General features: G+C 38.4%; 1 protein-coding gene and 1 pseudogene across 1 annotated transcript in view; one reads left to right on the top strand and one right to left on the bottom strand.

The window, feature by feature from the left end:
* Window positions 1-486: 486 nt before the first annotated feature.
* Window positions 487-1,461, bottom strand: LOC117311919 (AN1-type zinc finger protein 1 pseudogene; annotated as a pseudogene).
* An 11,125-nt stretch (window positions 1,462-12,586) lies between these two features.
* Window positions 12,587-14,126, top strand: part of SLCO4C1 (solute carrier organic anion transporter family member 4C1) — a 61,888-nt gene continuing 60,348 nt past the window's right edge. Inside the window, exon 1 of the mRNA XM_019940755.3 lies at window positions 12,587-12,932. Coding sequence (XP_019796314.1) covers window positions 12,587-12,932 — 346 coding nt within the window. The remainder of the gene's footprint in view (window positions 12,933-14,126) is intronic.

Below are 14,126 nucleotides of genomic sequence, written 5' to 3'. Positions count from 1 at the left end.
TACTGGAGGGAGTTTTTTAATCAGAGATATGCCACAAAGCACTTAGGTGACAACAAGAAAATAATTTTCCCTTCCTAGGCCTGAGACTCCTCATCCACAAACTTTGAAGAGTGAGTGAGATGACCTCTAAGTTTCTATGATTCATGTATACACATCAATTTATACATCATGATGTAGGTGGATACTAAGGCTCCATGATGGTAGGCTTGGTCATGTGTCTTGCGTAAAGCAAAAGTGATACATGTTATCTTCTAAGAGCCATCTCTTTCTTCTGCCATAAGAATGGCAATGTCCCCAAAAGGGGTCATTCCTTCATATTAGATTCTGGAGTAAAGACAACATGGAGCAGAGTCACAGCCAATCAAAGCCAACATTAACCAAATGAGAAATATATCTTTGTTGTTGTTATTATAGCATAACCTAATAAAAGTTAATTAGATAAGAGAATTTGCTAAATGTCAGTTCATAGTTAAACCTGAAAACACAAAAATTCAAATCCAATTTAATAGAAGACTGATAATGTAAATTATGACATAATATGAAATAAAAAGCAAGTTTTAAAAATAAAAAATACATAGTATTTGTAGTAAAAGAATTTGATTAACAATGAATTTTCCTCGTGATTTCTAGCTTGGCTCCCTGAATGACTATTCCAAGTAAGAATCAACATTGTTTAAAAACTGTTCTTCATCATTCAGATATTCCAAGATAATACTTCCACCATTGTATAAAGGACAATCCTCCTTAGCAATCCAGGTTTCCAAAATATGATCCAAGGGTAAGGCTTCTCCTGAGGTACTATGACATAATCTCAATTTCTTAGGTGTTAATTTGTTATTGTCATTTTTAAGACTGGCTAAAGAAGCTGCAAAGTCTATGACCCTTCCAATGCTCCACTGCTGGCGAAAGAACATTGGCTTACTCTTCTCTTTTCTCCCCTTAGGTAAGAAAACCTGAAAGTAAATTCTTTCCGTCTGTGGCAATGATTTATCTCCATTAGCATGCATCTTTAATTTCATCAATGCTACCTTTGCAGCTGTTTCACTATTTTTTGCACCTTTCCGTCGTTTACTTGCTGTCTCTCCTCTCTTGGAATCAATAATGTCTTTAACAAGTTTCTGAGTGGCAGCCATATGAGACTTAGGGATTTCCAGTTCTTCACATTCATGATCTGACTGATGACGATGTCTCAGGCAAAAATTCTTCTCACGATAAGGACACATAACTGGCACAAGCTCTCTTTCAGCACAGTCCTTGAATGCGCATGGGTAAGATGTATGTGTATCTGACTTCAGTCTCTCAATTACAGTAACCTCAGGACAGCTATGTGACTCCCTGCTCCTGTGTTCAAGGCAAAATATTCCTGAACAACCATCACATACAAATGGAAGAAAATCTTGCTGCCGGCACTGTTCCACCCGGCAGTGCCGCCCAATGTCCAACTCTGCCATCTCCCAGTGCCACGAGCTAACTTGTTCTTTATTTTTCAGTTTCTTATGGTAGAAAGAAAGAAACTGAAAAATAAAGTTTTTTTATATAAAAGTAAAAAAAACTTGAAGTCACTGATTCGAGACCTTTCTTCTTTTTAATACAGGCATGTTATAAGCACTGCTTTCGTAGCATCCTACAAATTCTGATGTTTTGTTTTTCATTCAGTTCAAAATACTTTCTTATTTTCCTTTTGATTTTGTTTTTGACCTATGGGTTATTTGAGCTGTGTTATTTGTTTTTCACACATTTGGAAATTTTCCAGATATCTTTGTTACTGATTTCTGATTTAATTCCATTGTGGTCAGACAACATATTTTGTATGACTTGAATCTTTTAAAAATTATTGAAACTTTTTTCATGGCTCAGGATCTGGTCTATCGTGATAAATGTTCCATGTGAACTTTGAAAGAATGTGTAGCCTACTGTTATTGGCAAGAGGTTCTATAAATTTCAATTAGGTCAAGTTTGTTGATAGTGTTGTTTGAGTCTGCAATACTCTTGATTTTCTATTTGTTCTATTAATTATTGAGAGCGTAATTGAGAGCATATTAATTATTCTGAGCATAATTGTGGATTTGTGTATTTTTCCTTGCAGTTCTATCAGTTTTTATTTCAGGCATTTTGATACTCTATTTTTGTGATTAATTATTTGAGATTCTTAAGTGCTGTTGATGAATTTACCCCATTATCACTAAGAAATAACCTTCTTTATCTCAGATAATATTCTTCACTGTGAAATCTATTTGCACTGTTATTCATGTATCCATTCCAGCTATCCTTTGATTAGTATAGGCATAATATATCATTTTCAATCTTCTTCTTTTAGCCTATTAGCGTTTATATTTAAAGTGTGTTTCTTGTAGGCAGTATTTAATTGGTTTTTGCTTTTTGTATCAGATCTGATCATCTTTTCCTTTTAATTGCAATGTTTATCCTATTTATATTTAGTGAGATTATTAATACAGTTAGCTGTAAATCATCACCTTGTTACTTGTTTTCTTTTTCTCTTATCTATTTTTGTTCCCTTTGATCTCTTTTCCTGCCTTCTTTTAGATTAATTGAATATTTTCTGTGATTCCACTTTATTTTTTTTCTTGGCTTTTTTATTGTTGTTTCTATTTTGGAGGCTGCTCTAGGGCTCATGGTGTAAGTCATTATCATATTCTACCTTTGACATGATATCACTTCACATATAAGACATTTACAATAGCATACTTCCATTTCTCTTTACCTGGTCTTTGCATTATTGCTGGCATACATTTTGCCTCTACACAACTTATGAATTCCACAATACTTCTTTATTTTTGTTTAAACAGTGAATTATCTTTTAAAGAGATTGAAATAATTTTTTAAAAATCACACATATTTCTCCGTGGGTCTTGAACTCCATCTCCTCATTTCTGGTGTTCTTTATTGTTTTGCATAAATCATTATTTTCACTTGTTATCATTTTCCTTTAGCCTGAAGGACTTCTATAACATGTGTGCAGGTGCTCTGGGTGATGAATTCTTTCTTTCTTTTTTTTTTTAATGTCTGAAAACTTCTTTATTTCACCTTCATGTTGTCTTACTGGCCACTGTCCCTCTAATCCCTTCAGATGGTTCTTTCCCTGGACTAGGATAGTTTCTTCCCATACATGTGCTCTCAGTATTCTGCTGAATACTAGAGGGAACCCTCTGCATATCAACTCTGTCCAGCTTTCTCCTCTCCAGTACTCTGTCCTGCACATTCTAGTTGTCTTGTACCTTCAGCTTTGTCTCCTCAACCCAAGAGAGTCTGATGGGTTTTCTATGGATCTCACATCCTGCCCCACCCTACCCACACCATCAGTTGAAAACTCTCTCAAGGCAATAAACTGCTCACCTAGTTTGTTTCCCATCTCTCTGAGATGATTGTCCTTCATTACCTGGTATCCAGTGTCTTAAAAACCTTTTTTTTTTTCCTTCATATATTTTTTTCTTTTTCTCTTGGGTGTTTCAAGTTGAGGTTAAATCCAGTCTCTGTTACTCCATCCTGCCTGGAAGTGAAAGTCCCTTCACTGACTGTTCTTTTAATGCCAGTTTTTTGTATTCCATTTTTCATATTAAAAAAAAATTGTCTTTATTTCACCATTGCCTCAGAAGTTTTTACTTCTTATAGTTCTTCAGTATTATTTTCTTTTTCTAGTCTAGCAAATTTTCATCTCCCCTGATAAGCTGGAGTATGGAGATCCTTGTACCTCTTCATCAAAGAATAGACAGTTGATTCTGTGAATTTTCTCTGATACTCACTTAAGCAATTCTCTATTTTCATATCTCTCTTGTAGAGTATAAAACATTTGTCTTTGTCCTATAGGAGCATACGCTGAGAGCTTTCACAAGTTGTAAAGTAGAAATGTAAACGTTTTGTTTTGTTTTACCTATGTCAGTAGACTTGAGCTTTGTTCATTAAAGCTCTTATTTACAAGTAAATTATTTTGCTAATTAATAGCAGCCTGATAGCTCCCTCAGCCTCACACCAGACTTCTCCCAACTCCCAGGAAATTGTGAAAAGATTATTGTGAAAGAATTTATGAAAATTCCTCACTCATTGCTATCGCTTTATCTGTTATTGGCCTATTTTCTGCTTCTGACTGCATTGAGTTTTTGGGTGTATTTGACATTAATCTTGCTAGAAGCAGACTGCTGGAACAAATGAAATCGGTCTTGTATAGTTTTATAAATCTAAATTTTAGTAACCTTCATTATCTCCTTTCCTTTGTTAAGAAATGGATAGTGGTTAAATTGTGGATGTGATGGGACTATCAAGAGTGGCAGGATGGCTATTTCTCTATTCAGTAAGGTGGCATTTTGTTATGATTATGACATTGTGATTGTGTATATCCTATAGAATCATAGCATGTTGAAGACTGTTTCCAGGCATCAAAATCAGACCTCAAGTAGAAAAGAAATATGTTTTAGAAATAATATCCTAATTACTAATTTACAGTAGGTTAATTTCTTCTAGTTTAAAGCATTTCTTGATATATAAATCCAATTATGCTTTCTTCACTATATCTACTGTTGTGATATTTGATCATAAGTATGCTTTTATAAAGTTCATAGTGTTTTGAGTGAATTATAATAACAATCACTTAGTGAAAAGCTTAACTTGGTACTATATAGTAAATATTATACTAGTCATTCATTTTTCACTTCCTACTGAGTTTGCTTTCTCATGGGATTATTGTATTAAATGTTTACATATTTTCTTTTTAAAAATTATGATCAGTCATGTTTATGGATGTATCTCTTAATGATTTATGCTTAGTATTACTAAAAGAAAAATGTAGGTGCATTTCTCCTAAATATAAATATATTTTTTCTGTGAAACTGCAATTCAAAGCAGTATTAAAAAAATCTAGGGGCTTCCCTGGTGGCGCAGTGGTTGAGAGTCCGCCTGCCGATGCAGGGGACATGGGTTCGTGCCCCGATCCGGGAAGATCCCACATGCCATGGAGCAGCTGGGCCCATGAGCCATGGCTGCTGAGCCTGTGCATCCAGAGCCTGTGGTCTGCAACGGGAGAGGCCACAACAGTGAGAGGCCTGCGTACCGCGAAAAAAAAAAAAAAAATCTAGTCAGCATTAAATTTTTTCTTAACATATAATTTGTGTTTTTTTAAAGTATTTATTTATTTATTTTTGTTTGGTTGTGCCAGGTCTTGTTTGCTGCAGGGAAGCTCCTTAGTTGTGGCTTGCCAGCTCCTTAGTTGCATCACGTGGGCTGCTTAGTTGCAGCAGGCGGACTCCGTAGCTGTGGCATGCGAACTCTTAGTTGATGCATGCATGTGGGATCTAGTTCCCTGACCAGGGATCAAACCCGGATCCCCTGCACTGGGAGCAGAATCTTATCCACTGTGCCACCGGGGAAGTCCCTATAATTTGTGATTTTTAATTATACAATTTCTAGAGCATTTAAAGTGAAGAATACTAGGAAGATCACTTAGATTGCTTCATTGCTTTTCTGCATTTATTTAGTTAATATAAGATCTAGTGGTGTTAATAAATGTTTAATGTTGGGATTTTTTGTTTTTCAATGCCTCGGTTCTTGCTTTGTTCTCATTAGTAGCACCTACCATCCGTGCCTTTTTTTTTTTTACATCTTTATTGGAGTATAATTGCTTTACAATGGTGTGTTAGTTTCTGCTTCATAACAAAGTGAATAGTTATACATATACATATGTTCCCATATCTCTTCCCTCTTGCATCTCCCTCCCTCCCACCCATCTATCTCCCTATCCCACCCATCTAGGTTATCACAAAGCACTGAGCTGATCTCCTTGTGCTATGTGACTGCTTCCCACTAGCTATCTATTTTACGTTTGTTAGTGTATATATGTCCATTCCTCTCTCTTGCTTTGTCACAGCTTACCCTTCCCCCTCCCCATATCCTCAAGTCCATTCTCTAGTAGGTCTGTGTCTTTATTCCTGTCTTACCCCTAGGTTCTTCATGACATTTTCTTTTTTATAGATTCCATATATTTGTGTTAGCATATGGTATTTGTCTTTCTCTTTCTGACTTACTGCACTCTGTATGACAGACTCTAGGTCCATCCACCTCACTACAAATAACTCAATTTCGTTTCTTTTTATGGCTGAGTAATATTCCATTGTATATATGTGCCACATCTTCTTTATCCATTCATCTGATGATGGACACTTAGGTTGTTTCCATGTCCAGGCTATTGTAAATAGAGCTGAAATGAACATTTTGGTACATAACTCTTTTAGAATTATGGTTTTCTCAGGGTATATGTCCAGTAGTGGGATTGGTTGGTCATATGGTAGTTCTATTTGTAGTTTTTTAACGAACCTCCATACTGTTCTCCATAGTGGCTGTACCAATTCACATTCCCACCAGCAGTGCAAGAGTGTTCCCTTTTCTGGACACCCTCTCCAGCATTTATTGTTTCTAGACTTTTTGATGATGGCCATTCTGACCGGTGTGAGATGACATCTCATTGTAGTTTTGATTTGCATTTCTCTAATGATTAATGATGTTGAGCATTCTTTCATGTGTTTGTTGGCAATCTGTATATCTTCTTTGGAGAAATGCCTATTCAGGTCTTCTGCCCATTTTTGGATTGGGTTGTTTATTTTTTTGTTATAGAGCTGCATGAGCTGCTTGTAAATATTGGAGATTAATCCCTTGTCACTTGCTTCATCTGCAAATATTTTGTCCCATTCTGAGGGTTCTCTTTTGGTCTTCTTTATGGTTTCCTTTGCTGTGCAAAAGCTTTGAAGTTTCATTAGGTCCCATTTGTTTATTTTTGTTTTTATTTCCATTTCTCTAGGAGGTGGGTCAAAAACGATCTTGCTGTGATTTACGTCATAGAGTGTTCTGCCTATGTTTTCCTCTAAGAGTTTGATAGTTTCTGGCCTTACATTTAGGTCCTTAATCTATCTTGAGATTATTTGTGTGTATGGTGTTAGGGAGTGTTCTAATCTCATACTTTTACATGTACCTGTCCAGTTTTCCCAGCACCACTTATTGAAGAGGCTGTCCTTTCTCCACTGTACATACCTGCCCCCTTTATCAAAGATAAGGTGACCATATGTGCATGGATTTATCTCTGGGCTTTCTGACCTGTTCCATTGATCTATATTTCTGTTTTTATGCCAGTACCATACTGTCTTGATTATTGTATCTTTGTAGTATAGTCTGAAGTCAGGGAGCCTGACTCCTCCAGCTCCATTTTCGTTCTCAAGATTGCTTTGCCTATTCGGGGTCTTTTGTGTTTCCATACAAATTGTGAAATTTTTTGCTCTAGTTCTGTGAAAAATGCCAGTGGTAGTCTGATAGGGATTGCATTGAATCTGTAGATTGCTTTGGGTAGTAGAGTCATTTTCACAATGTTGATTCTTCCAATCCAAGAACATGGTATATCTCTCCATCTATTTGTATCATCTTTAATTTCTTTCATCAGTGTCTTATAATTTTATGCATACAGGTCTTTTGTCTCCTTAGGTAGGTTTATTCCTAGATATTTTGTTCTTTTTGTTGCAATGGTAAATAGGAGAGTTTTCTTGATTTCACTTTCAGATTTTTCATCATTAGTGTATAGGAATGCCAGAGATTTCTGTGCATTAATTTTGTATCCTGCTACTTAACAAATTCATTGATTAGCTCTAGTAGTTTTCTGGTAGCATCTTTAGGATTCTCTATGTATAGTATCATGTCATCTGCAAACAGTGACAGGTTTACTTCTTCTTTTCTGATTTGGATTCCTTTTATTTCCTTTTCTTCTCTGATTGCTGTGGCTAAAACTTCCAAAACTATGTTGAATAAGAGTGGTGAGAGTGGGCAACCTTGTCTTGTTCCTGATCTTAGAGGAAATGCTTTCAGTTTTTCACCATTGAGGATGATGTTGGCTGTGGGTCTGTCATATATGGCCTTTATTATGTTGAGGAAAGTTCCCTCTATGCCTACCTTCTGCAGGGTTTTTAATCATAAATGGGTGTTGAATTTTGTTGAAAGCTTTCTCTGCATCTACTGAGGTGATCATATGGTTTTTGTCCTTCAGTTTCTTAATATGGTGTATCATGTTGATTGATTTGCATATATTGAAGAATCCTTGCATTCCTGGGATAAACCCCACTTGATCATGGTGTATGATCCTTTTAATGTGTTGTTGGATTCTGTTTGCTAGTATTTTGTTGAGGATTTTTGCATCTATGTTCATCAGTGATATTGGCCTGTAGTTTTCTTTCTTTGTGACATCTTTGTCTGGTTTTGGTATCAGGGTGATGATGGCCTCATAGAATGAGTTTGGGAGTGTTCCTCCCTCTGCTATATTTTGGAAGAGTTTGAGAAGGATGGGTGTTAGCTCCTCTCTAAATGTCTTAGTCCCTTCTTGGTCCTCGCGCACCAGGAAACAAAGAGGGAAGAAAAAGTCTCTTGCCTCTTCGGCAGGTCCAGACTTTTCCCCGGACTCCCTCCCGGCCAGCCGTAGTGCACTAACCCCCTGCAGGCTGTGTTCACGCCGCCAACCCCAGTCCTCTCCTAATGTTGGGATTTAAAAAATTTTTTTTTCTGGTGTTGCTTCCTTCTGTTTTGCCTTGCTTTGTTTTTTTCTTTTAAAAAAATTTTTATTGGAGTATAGTTGATTTATAATGTTGTGTTAGGTTCTGCTGTACAGTTATACATATATATATATATATATATATATCTATATATATATATATCTATCTACTCTTTTCCCATATAGGTCATTACAGAGTATTGAGAAGGGTTCCTGGACTATACAGTAGGTCCTTATTAGTTATCCATTTTATATATAATATTGTGTATATGAATGCTGAAATTTTAAATTATCTCGAAAATATCTGCGTTTGACCATCTTTCCATTCAGCCTTCCTCAAGATCGCTCCAATTTTAATATTCTATGAGCCTCATAGTGTTATACTGCTAAAGATTTCACAGCAGTCTGAAACTGGAAGGGAACTAATAAGGAATTAAGAGCAAACAGAAAAGAATATGATAAAATACTCAAATAGGCATATAAGTACATTTTCACCCTATAGGCATACCTACTTGGAAGGCAAAAATATAATCCTTAGAATGCTTTTCAGCATGGAATCAGAGCAAGGGGAGTTGGTGGGATAGTCTTGGAAGCTTCTGTCATTAAGCCACTTTACCTAGGTTCATCCAGTTCCTGATAGGGAAGACCTGCTGCACATCCCAGAAAATGAAACCCATAGGCAGGGACATCTGCTTCTGTGTACATTGGTGGAATTCTACTTTAAAATCTGGATACTATTCTTTCTCCCATTCTCCACAGTTTAAAAATATAGCAAATGAAATTTGCTAAAAGCATAGCAATTTATTAATTACTTCCTGAAACTTAAGATGGTATTTTGACTATGCTCATTAGATTTACGCTAGGTTGAACAAAGAATTTTTAAATGACAATTTTCCACAGAATTATCACAGACAAAATCCATGAATTTGTTTTGTTTTCTTTGTTGTAAACCTGAACTTAAGGGAACAGGAAAGTAGTGCTGATAACTATTTCATGAAGACCAAGAAGTACTCAGCACGAAGCAATAGCGCTTTTGCTAATCTTTCAACAAAATTCTACTCTTCCTCACTGCAACAGTGGAGATTTCTCCTTAGACACTATGGATTTAAGTGCATAAAGATTATGCTACTTTGATTTTGATAGTTTGAATTTGTTCATTCAAAGCTGCAAAATAGTCTTAAACCATGAATCTATTTACATCTCAACAAAGCAAACTTTGCTGATTGGTTAAATTAATTCATGTTTCATAGATAAAATGGTGATCATATCTATTTACACATTTAAACACCACTGTAAGTTTATTTTTGTCGAAACTTTTTTCGGTAGAAGGCCTAGGAGGATTACATACCAAGCCTAATTTGAATATCTGCCAAATCTGGGGAATTCAGAGCAGCATTAGTCTTCTAAATCTCATCAATACGAGATAAATAGGAGTTTTGATCTCTCAGAATTGCTATGCAATAATCCTAACCACAAAGACAGGCTGTAACAATTATAAGAGAGAAAATGCAAAGTCCAGGGAAGATACCTAACCGAGAGAACTAAGTTCAAATCCTTAATAAGGTTGGCTACTTATTAGCTATATGACATTGGAAGAGTTGCTAATCCTCTCTGGAATGTAGTTTCTTTAATATGTAAAATGAAGATGTTAATAGATACTGCTCTTGTAAGGATTAATAATGGGATATATAGCAGACATTTAAAAAATGTTAGCTCCTACTTCTGCTCTTTCCTTAGGTTCTAGGCCAGTCTAGACCTTTTTTGACTGTGAGGGAATAAAAAACAGAATGTATGTCTGTTCAAAATAAGATAAATGTTTTATATCTTAATCCTCAACTCAGTAAAATAGGTGTATATAAGTGAAACAAAATTTTCACAAAATAGTACTTGTGAAAATGTACTATGTCATGCACTGTGTATTTTTTTTCTTCTGAATTCTACTTTATTTCATTAAAAGGTAATAGTGTTTGGAAAACATTCCTCTAGGCCACTTTAAGTGAGCCTACTGTCTACAGTTATAAATAAAAACATCTTGTTTCAGGATGAGAGGTAAACTTTCCATCACCATACTCTCTTCTCTGGGTTTAAGGCTACACTTGGATATGACCATCATATGCTGCCAAATCATTGCTATTTGAGAGGTATCAGCACTGAATCTAGAAGTAGCTTCTTGGCCAGGCAACCAGCCAGGTGTTAAATGCAGATAGGAAGACTAGAAAACTATCTCTAGAACTTGATAGCATGATTAATTAATATTTAGTGAAGTACTCTAACTTTCGATGAAAGGACCCTTATAAATGAATAATAGTACTAACGTGCTGAAAATATCATAGTATCCAGTAATATCTGAGACCTCTATTAACTTTGCTAAAGGTAGTTCAGACATATCTTTGAGAAGTTTTACAGCCAACAATTAGATTTGAGGAAGTAGGTTCCTTAACAATCTGCAGTCTTATGAAGCATAACAGCTTTGTGTATGTAGTCCTGATTACATAGCAAAAAGAAAATATTTGTGGTTTATATTATGTTCCTTATTGGAATCAATAGTTCATTTAGGGAAAGATAAACATTCCAAGACTGTAATATATAGTTTTAAAAATGTCTCTGTTTAAAATATATTACTTTGGGATGTATTAGTGTATCTTTACAAGGGGACAGAGAATGAGTCCTTTGAAAATCTAAGCATACCATGATCATGTCACTCCTTAGCTCCAAACCTTCCTATTTTAATCACAATAAAAGCTAAAGTCCTTATAATAGCCTACAGGGTCTGGCCCCAATCACTTCTCCCTCACCCCACCTGCACCCCTTTACCTGCCTTCAACTCCCACTGCTCTCCAACCATCTCATTCCACCGCAGTCACACTACTTCCCCAATATACCAGGCTCCCTCCCTTAACTTTCTTCAGTTCTTTGCTCAAATATCACCTTCTCAGCGAGGCCTTCCCTGACCACCCTCTTTAAGATATTGCATCAAATTCTCCCCCTTCCCCTAACACACACGCACACTTTCCAGCCTGTCCTTGCTTTACTTTTCTCCATAGCATTTGTAGAGATGTACTACATATTTATTACTTATTTTCTGTCTCCCATTAGAATGAAAGTACCATAAGGGTAGGAGTGTTTGTCAGTTTTTGTGCACTATTGTACCCCCAGAACTTAGAACAGTGTTCGGCACTCAGGAAATAAATATGCTTTGATGAATGAATGAAAGGATGAATGAATGAATTGTAACTACAATTAGCATAATGGTTTCAGTTCTTCAAAGTGTTTTTCTTATTTATTCCACAGGTAGAAATTATTTACATGACTATCACTATTGTTAATCTTAAGATAGGCAATGTACAGCAGAAAGAATATTATATATACGGCTTTAAAGTTTCTGAGTTCCTATTCCTTCAGTTTGGGGGAAGTGAAAGCTAAAACAAGGGGTTCTGTCGTGATGCTAATGGCTGCAGTGTTGAAGGGCGGGTGGGGATTTCGTTTCTAGGGAGGGTTCCAGGTGAAAGTCTTACCACGTGGCTCATGGAATCCAAAGTATTGTACCTGCGGCTGCTTGATTCTTGGAGTCCAGACCTAGCCTGGTTTGGTAAGCAGCAAGGGAAGAAAACCGCCAGATACTTTCTTGAACGATATCCTGATGCAACTGTGTTTACAGCCTTCCTGGCAGCACCCTGGGGGAACTTTAGGGCCAGGAGACTCTCACAGCCTTTATTTGGCTCTCAGTCCCTGGGCTCTGGGAAGCAGCGAGGTGGGCTGAGGGCCCTCTTCCCTTCCCGTGGCGGCGGCGGGGCCGCACGCCCACGCGACAGGTGAGGCGCGGCGGAGCGCCAACTGCACAACCGCGGGGCCAGAGGCCCGCGTTCTGCGCCGCAGGCGGCCGCGAGTTGGCGGAGGAGTGTCCCGGCGGCGGCGAGAGCCCTTGCCGACGGACGCCCGGTAGGCGGGAACTCTTCCCGCACGGGGGCGCTGCCACCTGCCCGGAGGAGGAGCCAGAGCGGGACCTAGCTTTTTGCGGCTCCCGACGCACGGGAGTCGGGAGAACCCACCCTGATCATGAAGGGCTGCAAAGGCATCAGGAACCCGGCTTTCGTCGCCTCCAGTCCAGACAGCCCGCGCCGTTTGTGTCCATTGCCCTGTTCCGTCGAGGTCTCTGTCTTGTCCACCAATCCGCTGAGAGAGGGTTCGCAGCCGCAGGAGCCTCAGGAGCCCCAGAAGTCCCCGGAGCCACCTCTTTCTTCAGTAACTCCTCCTGGCTCCCAGGAGCGGTCCGGGCCAGAGTCACTGTCAGAGTATGAGGAGGGGCCCTGCGGGTGGGGCAACTTCCAACCCCAGTGTCTCCAGTGCTGCAACACGCCCCAGGGCTTTCTGTTTCACTACTGCCTTTTGGCCCTCACGCAAGGTAAGGTCCAGAGCCGGCTCGAGAGGGCGGTGGGCCTGCGCGGGGCGAGGGTGGCGCGGAGGGCCGGCGGGGAGGAGACGGCAGATGCGCCGCGAGCCCGAGGGGTCGACGCGCCGAGCTAGGTGGCCCCAGGCTTGGGACTTGGAAGCGCTCGCGCCGACGTCAACCAATGAGGTTCAGGCATCTACATTTTAGCTTCTCTTTTATGGAAACATTTAAAACTGGTCATGCAAGCTTTTTCTCTTTAGTGTTCTACCTCAGTCTAGAAGATTCGATTCCTACAAAGAAGATGAGTGGAGCCTTTCTTCGGGAACCTTTTGCTGGGGGGTGGGGCGGGGGAGATCCACTGTACGTTACAAAAACATACATTTTGCTAAATCCCCTTATTGAAAGGATTTTTTTTTACGTTGTTTCTGGAAGAGAAGAATTAATAACTTTGCAGTTGAGGTAGGGTGGTTCTCGAAGGAGAAACTTGCTGAAAATATATGGTATCGGTTAGATCTAGGCATTCGTGTTTTGTGAGTATAGTTTGAGTGTATTGGATGCACACGTGGAGCCCAGTGAGTAAATCCGCAAAGGCTTCAGGCGTTGTTAACTGGTAAGGTTGTTTGTTCAAGGAGCTCTTTTATATTCTCTTGGGAGTTACTGATAAAGTCCAGGTTTATACCCTCAGGAGTCTGCAATCTAAGCCTGATTTGGAGGAGTGAGTAGAAGGGCAGAGGGACTATGACTCTCCTGAAAGAAAGCATACAGGGAATGAAAGAAATGGGAAGTTACACTAAGGCGACAAATTAAGGAGGGGGGCATTAAAGTGCAGCATCTTCAAGGACATGCTGATGGTTAGCTAGAATTTGATAGTATGTAGATATTTTTTGGTCACTTGAGTCATAGTTTAAAAATATTTTGTAAAGAGGCAATCAAGGACTGACTGAAAGAAATCTAATCCAAAAAAAAAAATGGGGGGAGGAGGTGGGTTGAAATTGCTCTTTTTTAAGATTAACAGAAGACTATATCTAAATATATTCTTCCTGTTCTTATTCCTGCTCCACTGTCTTAAAGCAACTCAGTGACCCTTGCACAGGTTAGGTGCTGAGTAAATATTTGTTGAGTGTGAGTCTGAAGCTCTTCTACTAGGGACAGTTTTGTGCTAAAGAGTTACTTCCTTTTCCACCTTTCTTGTCCCCACCAAAGTTG

This window comes from Tursiops truncatus, chromosome 3 (assembly GCF_011762595.2).
Source record: "Tursiops truncatus isolate mTurTru1 chromosome 3, mTurTru1.mat.Y, whole genome shotgun sequence".
Classification (NCBI taxonomy): domain Eukaryota; kingdom Metazoa; phylum Chordata; class Mammalia; order Artiodactyla; family Delphinidae; genus Tursiops; species Tursiops truncatus.
The sequence above is the reverse complement of the archived record's forward strand: the minus strand, read 5'-3'. Positions and strand labels throughout refer to the sequence as shown.